Below are 21,405 nucleotides of genomic sequence, written 5' to 3' on the forward strand. Positions count from 1 at the left end.
GAAACGATCATTGCAGTCTTTACAAATGGAACACAATCAGATTTAATCCTCGTCATCCGCTGATGTTTTTACCTCACGTGTAATGCCCTCCAGTTACGGCCATCATGCAGCAGAACCAAAACAAACAGTGAGATTATTCACACATGTTTGGAACAAATAAGTCCAGTTTTTATTATTGTGGTTTCTGTTAATGTAGCAGTGGCGCTCCAACCTCAACATTGATAAATAAAACACTGACAAAATTGTAATCATTTTTTTCCTTTTCTGTAAGGATCTTTTGTTATCCTTGAGACACTGCGAAGTAAGAATAACCAATTTTATCATCATTCCACACAATTAGATTTTCCTTGACCAATGTCCTTATGCAATAGAATGTTTGTTTTCCTCTTTTAAAAAAATCCAACTCATCCTGGGAAGAACGTGTTGGGTGGCTGCAGCGTTCTTTCCCCCGTCCAAGGCCCCTCAGGAATAACTTGATGTTTTGCTACCAACATCATCTTCCTGCGATCCCATACTCTGAAAAGAAAAAAAAAAAAAATGTGTCACATGTCAAATATGTTGCAACACATCAGGCAACTGGTTGCAAACCGGTTTCTACTACACCTCCATTAACAATAGCTGGTTGTTTTGTTGCTGAACAAACCAAGGGCCTTTTCCAGGAAGGGGGTTTACGCTGAATTATCTTCATACTGTTGCTGAGAAAACCCATTCATGTCCCTAATTTGAGGGCGTTGCAAGGTTTACTCGGGAGTTTGTTCCTCCTCTGGGAACAGAGTCCCGGTTTCTGATTGCTGTATATGAAGTGGTATTGCTTTACGACGCCTAAGTAACAAGCAGGGCATGTGCTTCTCATGGTACTATTCAACCACACTCAACGCTTGTGCAGAGAGGAACAGAGACCAGCAGCGGTGCAAGAAGAAAAAAATAAAATAAGTGGCAGATTGAAAAAATGATTGTTTGTTGCAGCCCCTTTTCACTCTGAAACACTTTAGTGGGAAATACACAAAAGGGTTTCCGAGGCAACCAGGATGTAAAACGTCCACTAGCGACCAGCCATAAGCTACAAAGCGATGGAGGACAAATCGTTGTATCTGTGGACAGGGCTTTATGTGCACATGTGTAACATAAACTGTAAATCTGAATGTGAGAAATGCAGACTGTAAAAACTAAGAATGCACTCATTTTTTTTTGGCTGAACATATAAAACATATCATCCTGCAAAAAAAATCATTCACAAATGGCAGTAGTCAATATTTATCTGTATTGTTGACTATGCATTATTTGTCAGCTCTGTTCTTATAATGTTTGTATTTAGAAATGATTTATATTTTATAGCTTTTCTAATCACTTTTACATTAACAACTGGTTATTGTTGAAATTATAATACATTAAAGGTTATATTAAAGGTTGTTTCACACGTTGAAGGACTGAATTTGTACTAATACAGTGTGATGAAGGACTGAAAGACTTTGATACAGTTCCGTTATGTTTTTTATCTTAAGGATTTGTATTTCTGCTGCAAAAGGAGGAATAAACAACAAAACAACAGCAAAAAAAAAAAAACAATCAGCATAAGCCGAATTGCTATTTTAAACATAGTGATGAGTTCAGAATTTGAGTCTGATTATGCTCCAGTTTACCCGGTCAATCAAAGCGTTTGGTTGCAATTTTTGTGGTCATGGACAGAAAAGTAACAGCAATGTAGTCCTCTGAGCTCTGTGGAGCTGAATTTCTTTCCAATAAAATGGTTCTGATTGCCTGTAGGACTATCCAGTTGCATGCAGAGGGTCCCTCCCACACTGTATTGCTTGAAACAGGCCCCATAATGAAATCCAAATCTGGAAATGCCAGACTCAATCTGATAAGAATCGAGTCTGGCGATTCCACGCCTAATGTCAAGACTGAATATCAAGTCTGAGTATCAGTATATGTTGTTAGATGCTGCCTCACCTTCTGCACAAATTGTGGGTTTACTGTGATTTCCTGATCCATAGACTTTAGCTTCTCATCCAGCTCTATACATTTCAACATCTGAAAAGAGAAAACCACACGCATACCCTTACAAAAAAGCACTCATAAGTAAAACAATATGAATTCTTTCAAAGCGCGACCACAGCGAAGATAAATTTTGGCTGCATCACCTCTTGGTCAATTTTGTGGAGCATTGCTGGATTGTTGTATTTTTCAGGGTTGTCGTGGAAGCAGACCATACCATCCTTTTGGTTAATGCTCGCGTAGATCTCACCATCTTCAATCTACGAATGAGCACGAGAGGGAGCGTGAGGAAAATCCGGCAAAGACTTTCACAAGACTTTAAATCAAACCAGAAAACTGCAAGGTTAAGAATAGTTAGGAACTATTCAGTAAAGTGGATACAAGATTGTATATTCTATTTGAAATATAAAAAAAAACAACAACTAGAAAACAAAACATGAAGAAGGTCAAATGTGCAGATGATTGCGTTTCTGGATTTCTGTGGCTTAGTCTCTCTAGACCAACTCACCATGTGTAAGACGTATTTCTCTGCTTCTTGGGGGCCTGAAAGCTGCACTCGACTCGCCATGTCTTGCAAAGACAGCGTCAGGAAGGTCTGCAGGCAGCATGGCAAACAGAAACTGATATTAGCACTGCAGATCAGGCAAGTATAGCCTCACACAATGTCACAATGGGTTCTGATCAAGTACATAAAAGTGTATAGAGTATAGCTATTATTTAGTGACCGAGTATATTGTGACACCCCTTGGGCCTCAAGGCCTACTTCCCGTTTACATACAGAAAATCCTTTATAATGTGAATAATATGATCCAGCCAAGTGGAGACATTACAGAGTTTCCCTCAAATAAGGTGCAAAAGAGAAAAAAAAAAAAAAAGCTCAGGATATTGCACCAGATATCTGTAGCAAAACCTTTAACATCAATTCTGGCTCCTCTCATTTCATCATACAGCCATTGACTAAGAATGCAACTCGACCCAAAGACAGCGACCTCTGCTCTCATTTTTGTTTGGTGCAGGTTTCCAAGAATGAGTAAAAGCTGCTTATCAGACGTCCACATCTGCCTTCACACAACCACGTCTTGGGGTCGTTTCCTTTTCATGAGCTGCGTCATGGAGAAGCAGAGGGCTGACGTCTGTCTCTTTTGCTTTACTGCATTTTGCCAATATGAATCATTTATATATCAAGCCTAAAATGAAGTAACAAGCTACAGTCTACAGTAGTTCAAGCTTTATCGTGTGAGTATAGATCTATATTACCCACAATTGAGGTTGGAAGCTGACATACACTTATGTTAAAACTCCGCCGACCACCAACAAAGCGAGTCTGTGGAGTTTTTAAGTTGATTACGAAATCTACTTGACGTATGTTGCAAGTAATTGTTTTCCAGATAGATTATTTCACTTATAATTCACTGTATCACAATTCCAGTGGTACTTGAATGCACCTTTAAACAGCTTGGTAAATTCACAGAAAACATGTCACGGCTTCTGGAAGCTTCCAATAGGCTAATGGACATCATTTGAGTCAAATGTGCTTGTGGATGTACACTATATTGCCAAAAGTATTCACTCATCTACCTTTACACACATATGAATTAAAGTAACATCCCATTCTTAATCCATAGGGTTTAATATGACGGCGGCCCACCCTTTGAAGCTATAACAGCTTCAACTCTTCTAGGAAGGCTTTCCACAAGGTTTTAGAGTGTGTTTAAAGGAGTTTTTGACCATTCTTCCTGTATTTGTGAGGTCAGACACTGATGTTGGATGAGATTCATCCCAAAGGTGTTCTATCAGATTGAGGTCAGGACCCTGTGCAGGCCAGTCAAGGTCTTCCACACCAAACTCGCTCACCTTTTGTGCGCTGGTGTGCAGTCATGAGAATGGAATTGTCCAAAATCAAAAGTTCCTTTCACTGGAACTAAGGGGCCAACCCCACACCGTAATAACCCCCTCCACCAAACTAAACACTTGCCACAATGCAGTCAGACAAGTACTGTTCTCCTGGCAACCGGCAAACCTAGATTCGTACATCAGACTGCCAGATGGCGAAGCGCGATTCGTCACTCCAGCTCTCTAGACGCTGTTCTTGAGCTAATCTGAAGGCGACCTCAGCATCTGCTGACCCTGCTCTGTCATTTTACGTGGCCTGCCGAGTTGCTGTTGTTCCACCACTGACAGTTGACTGTGGAATATTTATTAGCGAGGAAATTTCACGACTGGACTATCACAGTACCACACTGGAAATCACTGAGCTCCTGAGAGCGACCCATTCTTTCTCAAATGTTTGTAGAATCAGTCTGAATTCCTCCGTGCTTGATTTTATACACACGTGGCCATGGAAGTGATTGGAACACATGAATTATATTATTTTGATGAATACTTTTGGCAATATAGTGTATTTTAAGGCCTGTCTTCAATCTTAGTACCTCTTTGTTCTGGAAAATCAAAAGAAATCAAGCAAGACCTCAGGGGAAAAAAGTAGACTTACACAAGTCTGGTTCATCCATGGGAGCAATTTCTAAATACCTCAAGTTACTACGATCATCTGTACAAACAATACTACAAAAGTATAAACATCGTGTGACCACAGAACCACTTCCTAGAAATGAACGTATTTCGCTACTTTTCTGGGATAGCTTCGCAATCACCAAATGGCCCTGTGTGAACAACGGTACAAAAATATCTATACCCACTCCACCAAAACCGCCATAAAAAAAAAAAAAGCCTGATCATTGTTTGCACACCCAGACTCAGCCCACCTTTGTTAGCCTCTGGATGTTCTTCTTGTAGAGGGAGGAGAGGCACTGTTTGACCAGGCCTGTGTTGTTGTCTCGTGTGAAGGTCTCGCTGTGTTTGTTGACCACGTTGCGCAACTCTGCCGGGTTGTTGGTGGTGTAAACCTGGGCTAACTCGTGGTACGCGTTGCTCAGGGGCTGAGGTAAAAGAAAGAAAAGACAACACACACACACACACACACACACACACAAAAAAAAACATTAACTGCAAAATAACAGGCTCTACGCATTGATCTTTACTGACATTCACAAAGTGTGTTCACGCGGCAAGAAACCAGGGTTCCCGTTGTCCTGTAATTACCAGATTTTTGCCTGATAAAAATCTATTAAATAATCACAATTAAATTAAATTGTGCGCTACAAACACACAAAGGCAATCTCTAGATGATGGTGGTACTCTGACTAAAACTCTCCTGTGTTCTGCCTGGGTCCAACGTGCTAGCAGAGGGGCTTCTTTCTATAGAATTGAACTAAGATAGCGTTGTGAAGTCATCTGGGGGAAAGACATGGAGCTCAATGCGCAGCTCAAGCTGCAAACACATGTGGACAGGTTTGATTTCAAGTTGGCAGCGTAAGACGGCCAGTGATGAGGGTTCGCTCCAATTTGAGGTTTTCTATCTTTCTTTTGTCAACCTAGGTTCAATACAGCTCTAACTCTGACTGGGACGTCTCAAATAAATCAGTCCTGAAAAGTAAATTATTTCCAGACAATGGAAAGGAAAGGGGGAAAAAAATGGAAGCGGAAAATCTCCAAGCAGCGTCATTACTGAGTCATTTGAGTGCGCTCATTTCTTTCGGAGCTGAATGGAAACGGGCAGATGTGTGGAAACTCGGTAAATTGTTGCTCTCTACAGTTTACAGCTAGTTGCCTTGGAACTTGTCTTTGAAATAACAATGATTTTTAGCTACTATGTAAAAAGCAGGTTCACAAATTTAACTATTAGGACACATGAAACTTAAAAGAGGATGGCACAACATTTTGAGTCTTAAGAAGAGAAAGCGGTTAACAGTGGCTGAAAATAAAATTCAGCAAGCAGTAGAGACGATTCATAAAACCACGTAAAACTAATCGCAGGTTTGAGGTGACCACCAATGGGAGCACAGCCACAAGATACAGCGGAGAGACGAAACCGCAAAACGAGCTCCTTAAACCTTTTCCACAATGAAACACCGTCCACGAGGTTTGGTTCCTACCACTAAAACCACTGGCATCGTTGACGGTCTTTTCTTTTCGAACAGCTGAGGGCGAGAAGACCTAGCTCCGTCCGTACAATAGTAAAACGTTAAGGGTTGGGAAATATACAAGAGGGTTACCTAGGCAACCGGAGCTTGGAAGAAGCAGATCACTTTCCATAGAGGTGTGAGTTATGTAAGTTACATAAAACAATAAATACAATGAAGTCTGCACATGCAACTTAAACACTATCCATCCAATCAGTAGCGCTACAAAGTGAGCACTTGCTTTCAGGATGAACTCTATCAATTTCACCCACGCATCCTTACCTTGATGAACCTCCCTACTATTTGTGAGGTGTATTTGGGCAGCGGCTGCACTTTGCCGTGGAGAATGAGTGACACCAGGATGTATTTCTTATAGGCTTCCAACATGATGTGGCTCACTGCCATGGCTGGAGTGGTTATTGCCTGTCAGTGGAAAATGGCAGACATGTAATCATTTACAGAACCACCACGAAGACGGTGGCAAATGACATGCATTCAAAGGACCAGTTCAGACATGTGGTTTATCTAGTGCCGTTAAAACACGAGGAAGTACCTGTTCATAAAAATACAGTGCTCTTTCAAAGTTTTTCAGGCCCGTGTAGATCATGCCACCGTAGTAGTAGTAACATAAAAAGTGCTTTGCGTCGTAGGCTCCATTCTCCTTACAGATGTCCATCATGTCCATCTCCAAGAAGGGCAGGGCGGGCTTGAAGCACTTTGCTAACAAGCACAGCTGCAGAGGGGGGGGGGGCGAACAAGAAGCGTGTTAGACTGAACCGTCGCACCGGAAAGAACATGTGCAGGGACTGAGCCCGTGTTTGAATTATTTAGCAGGCAACATATTCAAGTACGCATTTGGAAGAATTAGACGGAAAACGATGACGACAATCACACGTAATACGACTAAATGAAGCACGTTTGGCGTCACAATTGAATTTACGGCACGAGGCATTTAAAGGTTACAGCCGCGGTGGCGGTGATTCAACAGAGCAAATGTCTCACCTGACACAGGTCTGCATGAACTGAGGTAAGTTGGTTTGTGTTCATCTGCATTTTGTCTATTGCCTGTTTTAGGACGACGACACCCCTCAATGGCTGTGAGACAGGGAGGAAAAAAGGACAACACCAGCTTCCATGAGACATCCACACAAACTTAAAACAGTCAGAGCGTGTACCGCATTTTAAAATTCATTGAAATATTTAGTTCGGGAAGGGACTTTGGGTGAAACTCAAAGTGCTGTGCTAGTCAATGAATGTGAGCTTTGTTTTGGAGGACGATGATAAAAACAAATAGAGCAATTTATCACAAAGAGGAAACTGGTTTTGCAGCAGGGGCTTGTCAACACTGTAGACGATGCAGTGGCTTCTGAAGGTACGGTAGATGGGCCTGTTGACGGGCACCCGTCCCAGTTTCGAGAACATCACAGAGGTAACATCACACAGCGCAAAAGAGATCAACGCCAGCACAGTTGTTTGAGTGGAAGGAAGTGGTGGTTTTCTATTAGGCAGCAGAGGTTAGGGTCATATGACTTCCCTACTGAAGTGCAGGGGGGCTTATATAGCACAGGTTTGGCAAGTGCTAGTTAGAATTTGAAAGTGCATGAGAGAATAGCTTTTGAATGCACGGCAGTGGTGGCACATACCTGCTAAAAGAGAAATGTGGCAAATGAGTAGCTGCTACAGATTAAATGATAATGGAATAAAAGAGATTAAGGCCCTGTTGTGAATATCCCCAACCTTTCTTAACTCTTTCACAGAGGGGTTTAATACTGACGCCGTTTTTTACAGATCAAGCAGTGTATGTATGGTTCCCGTTTGGCTTTGAATGCAGACACTTTATCTGCCAACCTAAAGAATGTTGTAATCTTTGCCCGTTGCGACAAACGAAACTGAGCAGGATGAGGATGTCTATACAGTTTTTTTTTTTGTTTTGTTGTTGTTGAATTATTTTGCTCATAGACGATTTGCTAGCCAATGGCAGTCCCCGGCCAGGTGTCTGGGGATCCCTGCTTGTGCTGCCTTCAAATGGAGCTTGTGAATTTGTGGTTTTAACACAGGAATTGTCTGCCTGGAAGACCCCGAGGCTAACAGTATAACAAGTTAACGACAGAATAAGTTAATTTAGGGCATTTAAATGCATACTGAAAGGAAGGACATATTAGAAAATTACAAATATATATATATATGCTCGTGATCTCAGACCTTAAAATGTCCAGTCGTAAGGCTGTGAATACCACAACCCCGTTTGAAGACAACATTCAACCCGTGAAAAGCTAACGCAACTTCATGGGCTCAATGAATATTGTTCATTATATGTATGTTTATCACTTAAGTACAGGGTGCCCCTGGTGGGTGCTTTTCCATTTAGGGACGGATGCAACGAGAGGCCATTCTATATGACGTTGTTTTAAATTTCTCCAGAAAAACCCACAGCCCTCAGGAAGTCATTAACGAACAATGCTCAGCTTTGAGAATGCTATTTAACAGTGTGCCTTTGGTTTTAATGGGTGTACGAGCACAAACCAAGAGCATATCAGCGAAAACACACTCCGTCAAGCGACAACAAGCCTTTGATGGGAGCTGAATGTGTAAAAATAAATTAACTCCGCTTGAGTTTTACGTTCTAAACTAATATTTAAAACAAGAAAGACGACTCCTAGAAACTGCTTATAGTTTGTGGCTCGAGCATAACCGCATTACAAACTGCATCAGTTATGAAGAGGCGGGCACTGAAGGAAAGACATTTGCCTCCAAAAGGTGTGAAGAATAAAGTAGTGGTCTATAAAGATGAGCACTTTGAATCTGTGAGTAAAGGATGCTGCTATTTCAAGTCTTACCTGTTTCCGCTCTACAAGGGCATTTGTCAACTGGTGACAGAGACCAGCAACTGTGAGAGGAAAAAGAAGAAAGTGTTACATGATAATTTATAATTCCTTATTCAGATTAGAGGTTGCTCATAGCTGTATCATGTACTATGTATAAGACATATTGTGGCATCAGTGCAGATATACGTCACAAATATATTCCTGGGCACATATAGTACATAAATATATTTAATTTAATATAATATAATATAGTTAATATATTTGATGCCATTTTTAAAGCTCACTGTTAAAATGCTACAAATCAATTAGTAATAATTTTTCTAATAACAGCAGTTACAGTGCTTGCCAAGGTACACCTGTATATATATTACATGACCACATCTATAACACTTGCACTAGTAAGAGTGGACATAACTGTACAAATACAAGCCCAGCAACAAACTGACCACCAACCAATGCAGAAATCTGTTCCTGCTCAGCTGAAAAATACCTACACAAATCGGGCTTTCTACACTTTTTAGTCGTGTGCAGTTGGCTGGTCGGGACTTACAAGTGTCTGTTGCATATCTAATGTGCTCCCCGTTGCAGGTACTGATGAAGAGCTGGACTTGGGAGAAGAGCGTCTCAAAGTCTGGGATGTTTGGCATGGAGAACTTCACAAATCTGGAGGGGAGCAGCAGGAGGTTAGCAAAAACCCTTTCGGTGTCACAAGGAGGCTTTTATGCACGAGCTTAAATGGGGCATGCGGCACGAAAATGACTTAACAGTTTATTTTTAGGTCGCACCTGTGCAGGGAAACGGGACGAATAATAAGCGAGGGAAACACTGAACTTCTGCGTAGGGGTTCAGCGTTCGGGAGTGAACTGATAATTCCAAGGGTGAGTATCGTAAATTACCCGCTTCCTCGTTGTAGATTTATGCAAATGGGACTAAATTCAACTTTTTAAATCCCACTCATAACTGTTCAAACATTCAACACAGCATTTCTAAATGACTTTCTAAACGAATTGAACTGCGCACTTTCATAGCTACGGCTACTGTACGTGCAACAGGTAGTCTTTCACGGCCTCATTATATTTGGCATGCCGCATGCAACGTGACGCCTGAAATAGTGTGAGATACATGATTTATTTTCCATCTAAAATCTGAGCTGGGCACCCTTCTCTTTAATTCTTAACAATGTTTATCTTTAGCGCCACCAACCCTCGACTATTAATCACAAAAAAAAAATACAAGTTGACCTTCAGCAGACACAACAGTAACAGAATAACTTGGCCCAGTTAGGAATTAAATGGAGCAGAAGTGAGGTGCCGAACGAATTAAAGAGCGTGAGGGAGCACACGCCTGGAAGCCAGCCTGAAGCTCGCCCACCAATAAAATTTTAGTGGGGTAATATTGATATGGAGTCGCTTCGTTTAGAACTCATTATGCCCCGGCAATGATAAGCGCGGCCAGTCGAATCATTAGAGTAAGGTTTGCGCAGTGATGGACAGAACAGTAACCACCATCTAAGTACCATGGAGCTGAATTTGTTGACGGCCAAATGGCTCTGATTGGTTGTGGGACTATCCAATTGCATGCGGACGTATTTTTCAATATCAGTTTAAACCCAGCCCATAAATCCAAATGCTGTGTGACCAGCCTTATATTCTGACACCGGAAAGAACTGAGGATCAGATTGAGAGCACACAAGCTCTTGATTTAACGCGACAACAAGGATGACGGCAAACCAGGAGAAAGTCAAGGTTGAAGTGGGAACTCACAGCACAGCCAACACGCCTAAGGAGTGCTCCTGGATGTCCAAGGCCCCCAGCACCGTGTCCAGGTGGGACAGATTTTTGGCCAGCAGCTCCCCACTCTTGTTGATCAACTCGCATAGCTGAGTCATCTGGCCTGGGGTTGGGGAGAGGGGGGGGAAAGATGAAGGGCAGAAGAAAAGTCAATTCAATTATGACAAAGAATTAAGCCTGTGTTGAGTTTCTTGCATTCCTTTGGGTATTTGGAGAATCAAAACAAATGTCTTAATATTCACTAGTCTGGATGGATCTTTTTCAGCTGCAGCTTTTAGGCTGCAACAGGGTCACGCCGTGATTGAATGTCATAAGGTTTCAGTTGGCCAGGCCCATTATCACATTCAGTGGCACGCAGAAGACATAACTGCGAGCATTGCTAAAATTAGAAACATTATCATAACACTCCCATTTCAGCTATTATACGTTGAGAGGTTAGATTAATATAATTAGTAAAGTATGCAGAGGCATTTTCTTCATTGTTTCAGCGGTCTACATAATGATAAGATTAAAAAAAAATTAAGAGGATATTCTTTACAAGCGCAGAGACAGACTGACTTATAAAATAGTTTATAACCATCGTGTTGTGCAATAATTCAATAAAAATATGCCGGTCAAGTGTCCTGTCAAGGCCTTGCAACAGAGGTAATGCGAGCGTGATTGACAGACGACTTTGAACCAATCATATTCGCTAATTCAGTTCGCCAGCCAATCACGTGGGGCCAGGGCGGGACTACCGGTAGGCAGTCCCCAGAAATTATTTTCTAGATCAAAAACAAAAAGTACAATTTTCACATTTTGTCTGATAAGATACCTAGTTCGCGGCTACCACTGGTGTTCCTGCGCACTAACGCATCTTGTGATGCTAGTTTACAGAACTCTCGCAGTGCGACAAAGTCATTTTGGCGGTGTGTTTACATGATAAAGCAAAAAGAGGGCTCTGACCAGTTTGGCTGCCTAGCTATCGGCAAGGCATTGGATAGCATATGCTAGCTAACTAGCTAATACTTTCCACTCTGATGAGTTTAAGCAACCCTACCTTGAGCGGAGAGCTGCCGCACATTGTTCACAAACTGCTCCAAGGCTGAAGCCATTATTTCCTGGGTCCAAAGTGGAGGTAATTTGCACTGTTTTTCATTCAAACGTCAGAAACAACTCCGTCCGGACTAAGACAGGGGGCCACACAGCCGCCACTGAGGAGAAGCTAACGCGAGATCATAGGAACAGCACAGACTGCAACGAGATTTACAAGCCGACCGCTGGATTCTTAAAGGGCCAGACGCACGATTTTGCTGCATGATTGTAACGCAGATGCCATAAATTACATAATAGCATTTTTTATCAGAAAATTAAAACCTGTTCAAAACAATATGCATTAAAGGCCTATAAATGTATATTTAAGACAACAGTGCCACTTCTTCATTGAAAGACTGAGAAATACCGGAACTGACGTACAATTCACCGGCATTACACCAAAGATGTTTTATCAAGTAAGAGCTCCTCTCTAACTGATTTTGAAGCATCCGCTGAACGTGAAACAGTTCTTTTGGCGGACTGAATAACACTGGTATTTTAAAAACTGTTAAATTTTTTATGAATTTCGATTTTGCCATCTATCCATCCATTTCCTGACCCGTTTATAATGCTTATTGTTCAAACCCAGCTCTATGAGTATGTATCTTTGTGTTTAACCTTGAGAAAATATAATATATTAATACAAATATATTGCTATCACAGTAAAATCAAGTCATTAATAAGCATTAATGGCACACCTTTTATTAATTGAAATATAGGTATTGTTTTTTCCACATCTACAATTTTGTCAAACTGCACATTTTTACAGTAGATGACCCTTCAAAGCAACAGTCAAACTAGGATTGAGGATAGACACTGGGAGGGAGCAATATATTATGTAAAAACACGTCGGGTTAGAAGGAATGTAAACTGTAACGGGGGGGATAGGACAGACAGGTTTTACTTACACTTTACACAAAACACTACAACCAACCAGAAACAGTTGAACATGGAATACTTCATGGCAACAAAAACAACTGGACTGTGGTTGCTCTCAGTATTATATATTTAATAACGTATATATCTTACAAATTACAGTTACATCTATCTATCTAATACATTATGCAGAGAAATAAATAAAAAAAAAAAAAAGATTATCTGGTCTCCTGAATAAGACGACAGAATACGAAGTCACACATTAACTGTCCAGTAGGTGGCGGTAATGCAACTCACAGCTGGTTTACCAACCGCCTTTAAACGAGACTGTGCGCTTTAACCGAAGAAGAAGAAGAATGTAGCAGAGTGAGCCGTCTCATTCATTTGCAGTATCGATGTTGTGTGCAGGCAAATGGTACAGGTTGTTCTCACAGCAGAGCTCGTCTCCCTAAGGGAGACTCCCTCGTAGCTGCTGCTTCAGTTGTTTATCATTATTCATTTTTTTACTACAGGTTGCCACTGTTATAGATATTGTTGACCTCAGAAATGCTGGTGGCAGCTTACTGGCCAGCCAGCACACACTTGACATACGATGCAAAGAGCTCCCGGTACCCTGCGGTATGTCACATTTGACCTGCCAGCTGCAGCTAGCTAGCCAGTCAGGTAGCCGCCGACTCTTGGCCCAGAAGTTGAGCTAGCAGGGAAGCAAACCTGCACATAAGACTAAAAACAACACCGGCAACGCCAAGTGCATTGAGCCGTTTAACTGCCTCGGTGTTTGGGGAAACTTCTCGACTCCCATGCAGACTTTATCCGCCGTGCCCAGTAACCGTCTGGACAGGGTAGTGACCGTTCAGGTTTCGCCGCTTCTCGACGATGTTGCAGCTGGGCACAACACGCCTACTCGGTAGAGGGGGAACTTTCTTCCGTCATCCATTTAAGAGGATTTGCTCCAACATGTCGTTCTCCTCCTCCGCTTCGGGTAAGAGACTGCGGGTCTTGGTGGACATGGACGGGGTCCTGGCCGACTTCGAAGGGGGGTTCCTGAAGAAGTATCGGGCCAGGTACCCGGAAGAGCCATACATCAGCCTGGATGACAGGAAGGGGTTTTGGGTGTCAGCGCAGTACGGGCAGCTGAGGAGCGACCTGTGTGTGAGTACAAAAATAGTCCAGCATGAAGCCAGCTGTGATTTTGCTGGTCCCCTGTGTGTTATAGAAGAAAAATAATTACATTTCAGCAAAAAGATGTTTTATTTAGAGATTGTGTACGTCAGGTGTGGAGTTAAACTTACGGCACCGGCACTGTCGTGACATATTTTGTGTCCTGTAGAGATTAGTACTCACCTTCACTTTTGATTTAATATTTCCTTCAGTATCCTAGGAGACACAAAGTAGTAGTCATTGTGCGGAGGAGAAAGTCATAGTGATCCTTTGAAAAATGGCCATGTTTAAGACACACACTTGCCACTTCATTAGGTACACTAGTGAAGATTATGGCTTTCAACATTTGTTTAAACATAACTGAGTTGTACTGTGTTGTACCGACACGTGTTTCTATTATTTTGGCTACCCCATTGTAGTCAGTGGGCTTGACTAAATACCACTCCCTCCTTTCTTACTTTCCGCCACAAACTGAGCATTATAACAATCATGAAGCTAAGACTCAGTCCAGGACTGCTGTGTTAGAATGCATTTTCACTAGAGTACCTAATGTTTTGGCAGGCAAAAACCCCAAACAGCCACTTTCCTGAAGGTCAAGGGTGACAAATAGTGCTCAGGGTTTTATAGGGATAATCTGAGTATGTTTAATGACACAACGAATGCAAACAGACTCCCGGATTTGTGACCACGTGTTTAAAGTGTAGTGACAGACCTCTTTGCCGGTATCAAAGCAAATTAAGCAACCCGGCGCACTGCGCAGCTTCATTCACGTTATCAGCTTCCTAGGCTGGAAACAGTTGACCTTTGAACGTTTGTTCTTCATAAACTCACGTGGATGCACACACCTGATCCATCTACGCTGGTGTTGATAAGCCGCGCGCGCGCGTGTGTGTGTGTGTGTTTTGACTCCAGGAGAAGGCCATCAGTATCTGGGAATCCAAAGACTTCTTCATAGGCCTGGAGCCGCTGCCAGGAGGAGTGGAGGCTGTCAAGGAGATGGCCACGATGGATGAGTATGTATCCAGTTTTATTTATAAGGCGTCAAAAACAATCCAAATAGTTTCGAGACGCTTTACAGAACCCAGAGGATCAAACCTACAGAGGAAGCACCAAGGTTGACAGTGGCAAGGAAGAACGTACAGTGTGCTCATAAAGTTGCTGTTATAAGAGGCGCACAGCGGCATAAAACTATGTCGGTGAGAGAGATGGGACAGTTATGCATAACATTTAGATAGGACTTGGTAACTGGAATCAATGAACACTGGGCATGTGTGTGTGGCCAGAACCACAGATGCTCCAGACCAGAGACACTCACAGAAACGAGGCAGAGAGAGAAATACAAAGTTAATGACAATCCATAGCAGCACATAATTGAGCAGATATTGAGAGAGAGAGGAGATTAATACTCCAATTTTTCCCACAGATTAGATTAAACTGAACTCATGTGATTTTCCAATTATTTGTGCACGTGTTTGCCTGCCTACGACGTCTGTCGATTAGCTCGGGGCTAATCTCTGCGTCCCGTTTTTAGCTCTGATTTTATTCTGACTGGAAGTGGTGATTTGTTGCCCTTTTGCTTGCCGTTCTGTCTTCAGCTCACGCAGTCGGTGACGGCTCCAAGATGCAAAGTGCGTCCGATCAGCAAAAATGGTGTCACAAACATTAGCATAGTGCAGCACGGACGTTTGGACGCTCGGCTGCTGCTCGTGCCGCAGTACGTTATAGAGATGGGTTATGTATTAGCACATTTTTTTTTTTTTTAATCCTGCAAAGGTTTTTCAGACTCGATGGCTACTTAAATTTTTTCACAGAAGAATAAATCCAAAACTGGTGTGCACGTTATTTTTATCAATATCTTGCAGGTCTGCTAAATAAGACAAATTAAAACCTGCGTAAAGTAACACTTTAGGCACATGTCTGGGACGTCGTATGAATATCATGAAATTTGTGTGGCTTGTGCCAGAGCTGTCAGTTCCTTAAACTGCCGTTCCAACCTGGAACTGTGTATGATGTTATTTTTCTGATGACAGAGGGCTGTATGCAAATTAAACTGCAGTGAATGCTCTTATTCCTATACATTTTCAGCTGTTACAAACATATTCAAGTTATAGTCATGCGATTTCTAAGCACTGTGTATAAGATGTTTGCAGTGCCTGCACCTTTTCCTCCAGCTTGGATGTTAAAATCAGAAGAAAATGTGTCGGCCTCTGAACATACATGCGCGTGAACGAGTTGAATTTGTGTGCAGGTGGGAACGTGTGCACAGGAACCCGAAGCTAGGGAATTTTCAGCTTATGCGTGAGACGAGCAAACTGTCATTGAAGTGATAGGCTGACACTGTTTTCCCCCAATGTTTGAGTTTTACAAATGTATCTGACCTAACTGAATTTCTTCAAAAGTTCACTTGGACTCAAGGATCTGATCTGACTTCGGTGATCTCAGGTCAACATTTGATTGGCCTTGAAGCGTCTTGTCACGTTATGACAAAAATACACACACATTTCTAATACAATACAGTGATTTTCCGTTCGAAAAACTCAAGTTCACTGCTACAAAATGAGCAAAGCACTGCCACGCCACGATGAAAAGTAAGATCTTTGTCCCCGTGTGCAGCTGCAAGCCGTAGTCTCCCTTTTTTTTTTATTGCGCTGAAGCACTTGAAGCTGCTGCTGCTGCTGCTGCTCTGCTAAGGTGTTGCTCACACTACGCCTCCCGTGTCACTGTTGTCAGTTTTGTAGTTCAAGGATGTTTCATTCAGGTGTCTTCTGAATCAACACAAAGCAGGCCGTCGTGACCATATTCGGCAGCCTTCTGAGAATCCTTCAACACAGCTGAATAACATCTAAAAATAGCAGCCATACTTATGGACTGTGTGTTTACATTTCACCTCCTGGTAGAACTGAAGGGCTTTCTTTAGCCGCGAGTGCCTGAACGAACATGGAGTTCAACCACATGCTGGGATCTCATCTATATTTCACTATTTTCTTTGTCTTCATACCCTGGAAGGTCCACCATCTGTCTCTAATAGGCCTCAACAGCTGGGATATAAAAATGATTGTTGTATGTTTGTAACTTTTCCAATCTGTTCATGTTGTTCCTCTTTCTTTCTGCAGCACAGATGTCTTTATTTGCACCAGCCCTATAAAACACTACAAACACTGCCCGTATGAGAAGGTAAGCACCCCGCTAATCGATAACGTGTGTTCTTTACGTTTCTTAAACTTTTTCTTCACTAATCGGAGCTCGTCTGCTGCGTGTGTTTTTGTCCAGTACGCCTGGGTGGAGAAGCATTTTGGGGAGGACTTCCTGGAGCAGGTCATTCTGACCAGAGACAAGACGTTAGTCACCGGTGACATCCTCATAGATGACAGGCCTGACGTTACAGGTGAGGACTGTAAACTGTAAATGAGTGGGTCTGCTTGTGGTGTTTAGAGGGGAGAGAAAAACAACTTTTTAGGCCCTGTTTGGACCTTGCATTAACATCCAACCTGGGCGATCCAAACGCAAGTGGCCACCGTAAATCCCTGTAGTTCCGCCTGACCTAAAGGGCCTGTTCAGATCCGATCTGGGCAATGTGATCGCAAGGGGCTACCGTAAAGTATCAGAGCATCCTGGGTTGTGTTCACGCTTGAAGATTTAAGTTGTTTGGATTATCCAGGACTGATGATAATGCAAGTTTTGAGTAGGGCCTTATATTTCCAGGAGATTTGACGCTCTACCGCAGATGGAACCAATTTGCACATGTCCTGAATTTTCTTCCATATTTGATGTTTTGGGGCATTTAGACACATAACGCTTTTCAAATCTTTTACCAGAGTGTTATCAGTGGACATAAAGAAATGTTACACTATTACATAAATCTTCCAAGCTGTGAAGAGGAAGTTTATAGGTCTTAACCAATGTTCACGCACAACACTGTTATATCGGTAATGCTGGCTCAGAGTATAAATTTGCCAGATTTGTCTCCGTTCTGAAAAGCCTCATCGTTACAGAAACAACTACTTCCAATCTAGGTCGGAAGGTGTTAAAGAATATTTGGATGGAGGTAAATAAAGCAGACCTACTCGGCTGTTCTGGTAAATGGTAATAAACATCTCCAAAGATTTACAACATGTGCCTTTTAACTGGCATGTTCTGGCATTGGCCACTGTCAGTTCATCCACGACATGTGCCAGTGACATTGGTCTTGATCAGGGTCCTGACCTGTTACCTTTCACACAAACTTATGTTAAATTGGTTCAGTAGAAGTCATTTGTGGTCGTAATGAGTCCACGGACCTCCAGAATTTAGGTTTAGGCAGGCTTCTAGGACACCAATTACTAACTTGTCTGGCATATAACAAAGCTGAAACAGTTACAGACTGTATTTTCTTTTCTCTGTGGAGATTGGGCCGGCTTTGCCCAGAACATTATAACAACCTTTAGACTAGAAATGCCCAAATATGCAAAAAGAAAAACAGTCAGTGAAACAGGCTCAGTTCTCTGATCTGAGCTGAGTTTTGTACTGACGTAGTAATGACGTTACAAAATCAGAATTTAATGTAATATTATCATTAAAAGTAAATGCATTCTGAAAGAAAGAGGATTATATAACCCTGTTGTGTGGTTGTTATAATTATTTGCATCCATCTTCAGTGCTTCCTTTGCACTTTATGAAACAGCTGCTACAGTGTGTGTGTGTGTGTAATGTTTGTCTGGAGGTTGGTGGGTGTCGCTCCACACTATTAAACATGTGTGCCTGGTAGTTATGTAATGTTTTTATGCCTATATCTAACATGTGTCGTGATAAGGTGTGGAGCCCAAACCAGCGTGGGAGCACATCCTCTTCACCGCCTGCCACAACAAGCATCTGTGCGTCAGCCCCTCCCAGAGACGACTCCTGTCCTGGTCGGACGACTGGAGGGCCATCCTGGACAGCAAACGGCAGTGAGAAACCGATGAGCCCAAGCAGCCGGACGTCCCGGTTAGTGGATATTTCGGGGGCCATTGCCATGACATTACTGCCGCTCTGATGGGTAGCGAAGCTCAGAGGAAAAAGGAAGGTACAAACAAAGTCCTACAATTCACTTGACGTAATCTGTTGGGAGAGGACGTTCACTCGTTTGACCACCAGGGGGCGCTCTGAGACTGAGTGTCAATTTGTGTGTTCCACTGAAACTGAACGAATGAATTTAATGTAAATACATGGTACGTCTAAAAAAAACAGACAGCGCTGGGTGACCTCTCCTCGTCTGCGTTCTCAAGAGTTCCTATTTATGTTTGTTCAAACCAAAACAATTTTTATTTTTGAGCCATCTGAGTATTTTATCTGTGGCCACAAAAGGCTTGTCACTAGTTCCCAGCACTCGCTCACTTGCATTAATGAGTCAGTGGACTGATTCACTCGCGACGACATGCCACTCCGCTGCACACAAAAATAGTCTCCCAGAGCTGGAAGCTGCTGCTTTGGAAGTGCGGTACATAAACACAGCACATGGAAGTGACCTGGACTCACAAAAGCTGTTTTGTCAGGTCATCCTTTTCTTCACGGGAATGTACCAGACCACTGTTATGTCAGTGGAAATGTACATGTTACAGAGATATCCATTAGAACGGCTACACTGGTGCTCTTCTTGAAGGCTTTTATTTAACATTGCACAGTTATCTATGCATCTTAGTCTGTACACTGATGAGAAACTGTATTTAAACACACTCGTGCATGTTGCCAAAAACAGTGCAGAATATATTAGTCACTGTAAAGTCACCGTGTGCTTAATGTGTCATTTGTGGATAATCCGAAAGTTTACATATTGTAAATACTACAGGACACCACTAACATCGGTTTTAATTCTTCACTGTTACTAATGTAAGTTGTCTCATTTCACTAACTTGTATTGACTTTTTTTTTAGTTTTTTTAAACAAGTGTCATGTTTACAGAAGCACACCGAATACAGTTTAAGCTAAAGGGTTCGAAATGGCAACCTTGGAGTACCTCCACCAAACATTAAAATGTCTCGTATGCATGTCATTTAATACTTTAAAATGTAAATTTTATTCACATTCAAAACAAAACGTTCACATTTTTGTCTGTTTTCAACTTAGATCTGTTGCCTTCCTGTGGATTTTAGCAAGTTCTTGAAAGACTACCTGAGTCAGGGTTTGCGTTGTTCGTCTTGGTGCTCATTTAAGACACACCGTGAGTACTTAGAAGCCGACATACAATGCAGTTTGGTTCTTCCCTGACGGTTATGATTATGCTGCTAACTTGCTTTTTGGGAACAAAGGCAGCAGATGCTGAACATGTTTTATGGAAGATCTACTTAGTGCTGAGTGCTGTTTTGTGGTGCCGAGTTAAATGTTTCAATTCTTTCTGCCTAGTGGATGTTTTAATGCTGTTTCTTTCCGTCTCAATTAAAACACGTACAAAAAAAAACAAAAAAAAAACATGTCGAGCAGGTTGCTGTTAATGGGCTTCTTTTATGGGCACCATTAAAGGTGCCTTTCTTTTTTTCGTTTTTACAGTGGGTTCATTTAGGTTCGCACTGCTAAAAGTCACAGAAGTCGCAACAAGACCTTTGTGGAAAAATGTTTGAAAACTTGCCCACGCTTGTGGTTTGAAATTCTGGCATTATTGGGGGAGAGTTTTTAACTCCTCGCCAAGACTGCATTTCCCATTTTATTATACCAGGATGGGGTTTTGTCCCACATGAGAAACTCCCATATAAATAAAGAATTGCCCTAGAATCCTATTATAGGATAATGTGAAATAAAACAAATTTATCAAGTGACTTTTAAATAATCACATAGTTGGTCACATGTATCTGTATGTTTAAACAAGGATTTATCCTACGCCTGCTTAGTCATTCAGTTTTAGATTTTCCCAATCTTTGTTCATTTATAACCTAAAAAAAATAGAAATGAAGTAAGAGGATATTTGCTGAACTGTTCACTCTTGGTAGGAAGCCTAAATCTTACTTGTGTTGAATACAGTGTCAAGTGCCAATAATTGTTAATAATACTAATTTATTTACAACAGCAGCATTAAATATATATAAACTGAAAAACCTGATTCTACGTCATACTCTGTGTATTGTTTCTCATAACATTGTATCCACTGTGAACACTGCTATATTGCACAATCATTACCATGCATGTGATGAAATGAGTGAAGTCATGTTCAAAGTGTTTGTATGATATGTTCTGCATTACGTGCACATCTGTATCTGGTCCAACACTAATAATAAAGACATTCTGTGGGCATTCTCGACTGTATTTTAGAGTTTGTCATTTTGTGTGTAAAACAGCTGAACAATGTAGACGACTCATCCTGCACTTGGGGGCGTATACTAATTTTGTGTCCAATGAAACGCTTTCTCAAATTGTCTCCTGGGTCTCTCCTTCACCAACATCACTGCTGGTTTCAGCTCTCGGCTCAGAAACATCTGGGCAGCTGGAGGCCAGTGAAGCAGACCAAACAGACCATACTTGGCTTCTCCCGACAATGGCGTCTTCCTATCTTCCTGTTTTTATAGGAAATACATAAGTATGTAGAATCAAACAGCATTCAGCTAGTGTTTTCACAGGGACTTCTGGAAAGATGTGACAATTTTGTACTCTAAAGAATCATGATAAATAACTATGACTAAAAGTAAAGGATTTTTACTTTCACTTGAGTTGAACAAGTTA

General features: G+C 41.8%; 2 protein-coding genes across 3 annotated transcripts; one reads left to right on the top strand and one right to left on the bottom strand.

Moving 5' to 3' along the window:
• Window positions 1-146: 146 nt before the first annotated feature.
• On the bottom strand, window positions 147-11,988 carry cops3 (COP9 signalosome subunit 3). 2 transcript variants are annotated; one of them, XM_084567573.1, is made up of 12 exons: window positions 11,669-11,988; window positions 10,603-10,732; window positions 9,390-9,502; window positions 8,852-8,901; window positions 7,017-7,109; window positions 6,568-6,747; window positions 6,297-6,437; window positions 4,758-4,931; window positions 2,504-2,590; window positions 2,142-2,255; window positions 1,951-2,031; window positions 147-516 (listed from the first exon to the last, which is right to left on the bottom strand). In XM_084567573.1, exons 1-12 carry the CDS (start codon window positions 11,721-11,723, stop codon window positions 463-465), a joined length of 1,272 nt encoding a protein of 423 aa, XP_084423699.1. In that variant the 5' UTR covers window positions 11,724-11,988; the 3' UTR covers window positions 147-462. The 2 variants fall into 2 exon arrangements, with proteins under 2 accessions (XP_084423699.1, XP_084423700.1); XM_084567574.1 differs by having other exon boundaries at window positions 10,603-10,727; window positions 11,669-11,987.
• Window positions 11,989-12,824: 836 nt separating this feature from the next.
• Window positions 12,825-20,984, top strand: nt5m (5',3'-nucleotidase, mitochondrial). The gene is made up of 5 exons (XM_084567812.1): window positions 12,825-13,731; window positions 14,653-14,753; window positions 16,854-16,914; window positions 17,011-17,125; window positions 18,530-20,984. Exons 1-5 carry the CDS (start codon window positions 13,456-13,458, stop codon window positions 18,667-18,669), a joined length of 693 nt encoding a protein of 230 aa, XP_084423938.1. The 5' UTR covers window positions 12,825-13,455; the 3' UTR covers window positions 18,670-20,984.
• The last annotated feature ends 421 nt before the right edge of the window (window positions 20,985-21,405 follow it).

This window comes from Chelon labrosus (genome assembly GCF_963514085.1).
Source record: "Chelon labrosus genome assembly, chromosome: 19".
In the NCBI taxonomy this organism is placed as follows: domain Eukaryota; kingdom Metazoa; phylum Chordata; class Actinopteri; order Mugiliformes; family Mugilidae; genus Chelon; species Chelon labrosus.